The sequence below is a fragment of the Mandrillus leucophaeus genome, unplaced genomic scaffold (assembly GCF_000951045.1).
Source record: "Mandrillus leucophaeus isolate KB7577 unplaced genomic scaffold, Mleu.le_1.0 Scaffold10393, whole genome shotgun sequence".
NCBI classification, from domain to species: domain Eukaryota; kingdom Metazoa; phylum Chordata; class Mammalia; order Primates; family Cercopithecidae; genus Mandrillus; species Mandrillus leucophaeus.
Window position 1 is genome coordinate 1 of NW_012098536.1, and position 2,003 is coordinate 2,003.

The following is a 2,003-nucleotide window of genomic DNA, read 5'->3' on the forward strand; positions in this document are numbered from 1 at the left end:
GCCTGCCGCCCCAAGTGCCCTCACCCATCTTCTGGAAGTAGTTCCGTTTCTGCTGGAAGCTCTTGGGCCGACAGGGCCTGTCTTCAGCCTCCTCGGAGGTCTCCTGGCAGGAGCAGAAGTGAGTGGCAGCTCAGCCAGCCTGGATGCCACACTCGCCACACCCCTCGGGTCCCCAGTCCTGGGCCAGCAGCCTCTTCCCCGCACTTGCCTACTCACCCTGCCCATGTCCCCTGCCCCTGCAGCCCCCACCCCACACCCCTTCCTGAGGACACGGTCACCTCCTCACCCTCAGGCAGCCACCCTCTGATTCCAGGTCATGCTGTGGCTTCTCCAGGGGTGTGGGGGGCTTCCTGGGCTTGGAGGTGATGGCTGAGGGTGAGGCCTGGGACGCCGCCTCGGAGGCCCGAGCCTGCCGCTGCCGCTGCTGCTGCTGCGTCTGCTGCTCCAGGGACAGGGTCATGGCCTGAGCTGTCATCTGCTGGGCCTGAAGCAGGAGGAGCAGCCGGTTCAGACCCTCATCCCCGAGCCATAGACCTCCTTCCACCAGGTAGCCCCAGGGCCCTGCCAGCACTCACCAGGATCAGTGCCTGCTGGTTGATGAAGTTCTGCTGCTGGATGGCCAGCTGCCCTGCGTCCAGGCTGGGAAGCGGCGGCTGCGGCGGCACCACCATGGCTGTGAGGGCGGCAGGGGGCCAGAGCGGTGGGCACCATGGCCAAAAGCTCTCCGCCCACTGTGCACTCGGGACTCCTAGCAGGACCCTCCCTCCTCCAGTCCCAGAGCTGGTGACTGCTCTCCTGAGAAGGGACTCTGGTGCCCCCAGCCCAGCCTTACCTGGCATGGCAGGGACTGTGCCCATTGCTGGCATCATGGGCATGGGTGCAGGGACCATGCCTGGCTGGTATCCAGGCATCTGAATCATTCCTGGGTACACTGAGGGAACACGCCCACCCCGTCAGTCCCTGCCTGGACCCACATGCCACCTCCCTCCAGCCCCAGGCACAGAGAAGAGCATCAGGCACCAGGGAGCTGGCCAGGGCACCGATCGCCATTGCCAGAGAGGTCCCAGGCCATGCCTGCCATGCTGCCGGGCCCGGAGGCCCTGGGTGAGGAATCAGCCCTCACTCACCCATGGGGTACCCCTGCTGCGTGGGCCCAACGGCGCCCCCTCCCTTCATGCGGCTGCTCAGAGCCCAGCTTTGTTCCAGATCCTGAAGGGACAATGGTCACAGGTCAGAGTGAGAGCCCTGAGAAAAGTGGAAGGGGCCGCAGAGACCCTGGGGGGTTGGGGCAGGGGTATGCAGGGGCTGTGCTGGACTCACACTGAGGCCGGAGGACATCACTGGCTGGAAGATCTGGTCCAGGAAGCCGTCCAGGCTCCCTGATCTCTGGACCTCCCCTGTGGGGCAGGGAGAGGGTTGGTGCCACAGCCCGGGGCATGGGGCTTCCCATGCTCTGCCAACCTCCATGTGCCCACTCCAGCCTTACCTGTGTGGTCCCTGCTGGGCAGCGTTGGGGCTGGACCTGGAGGGGGTCCTGGGGGCAGTGAGGGGGCCTGGATGCCAGGGGCAAGGGGAATGGCCTCGGTTCTGCAGGAAACAGGATCTAGTTAAGGGGGTGGCCAAAGCTGAGGATCACCCAGGCTGGGGCAAGAGGTAGGAGCTGCTGTGGGGGTCGCCCCATGGTTGGGAGGAGGCTGGGTGGGAGGGCTGGGCCTGTGGCAGCTCCTATAAACCCCTGGGTGTGGCAGGGTGGCTGTGGGGTTCCCCAGCAGGAGCAGGCCAGGGAGAGGGGTGCTGGGTGGCACTTACGAGCCAAGAGGAGTGATGGGGTAGCTGTGGGGAGCAGCTGGGTCCCCCAGGTCCTCAGTCTGGCTGATTAGGTCCAGCACAAAGTCGCAGCCAGCCAAGTCCTGCCATGTGTCCCTGGAATGCAGTGACACGGACCAGCCCCGGGGAGGCACCTCCAGGCCTCTGGGTGGGAGGGGAGCAGTCAGTGAGGCAGG

At 65.7% G+C, this 2,003-nt stretch overlaps 1 protein-coding gene across 1 annotated transcript; it reads right to left on the reverse strand.

The window, feature by feature from the left end:
• Positions 1–24: 24 nt before the first annotated feature.
• LOC105539203 (unconventional myosin-XVB-like) lies at positions 25–1,968 on the reverse strand (the record flags this gene model as incomplete). The annotated part of the gene is made up of 8 exons (XM_011979397.1): positions 1,810–1,968; positions 1,487–1,587; positions 1,321–1,397; positions 1,128–1,209; positions 833–931; positions 576–673; positions 287–484; positions 25–103 (listed from the first exon to the last, which is right to left on the reverse strand). Coding segments are annotated over exons 3-8 (574 nt in total), but the record flags the coding sequence as incomplete, so codon positions are not given.
• Between the last annotated feature and the right edge of the window lie 35 nt (positions 1,969–2,003).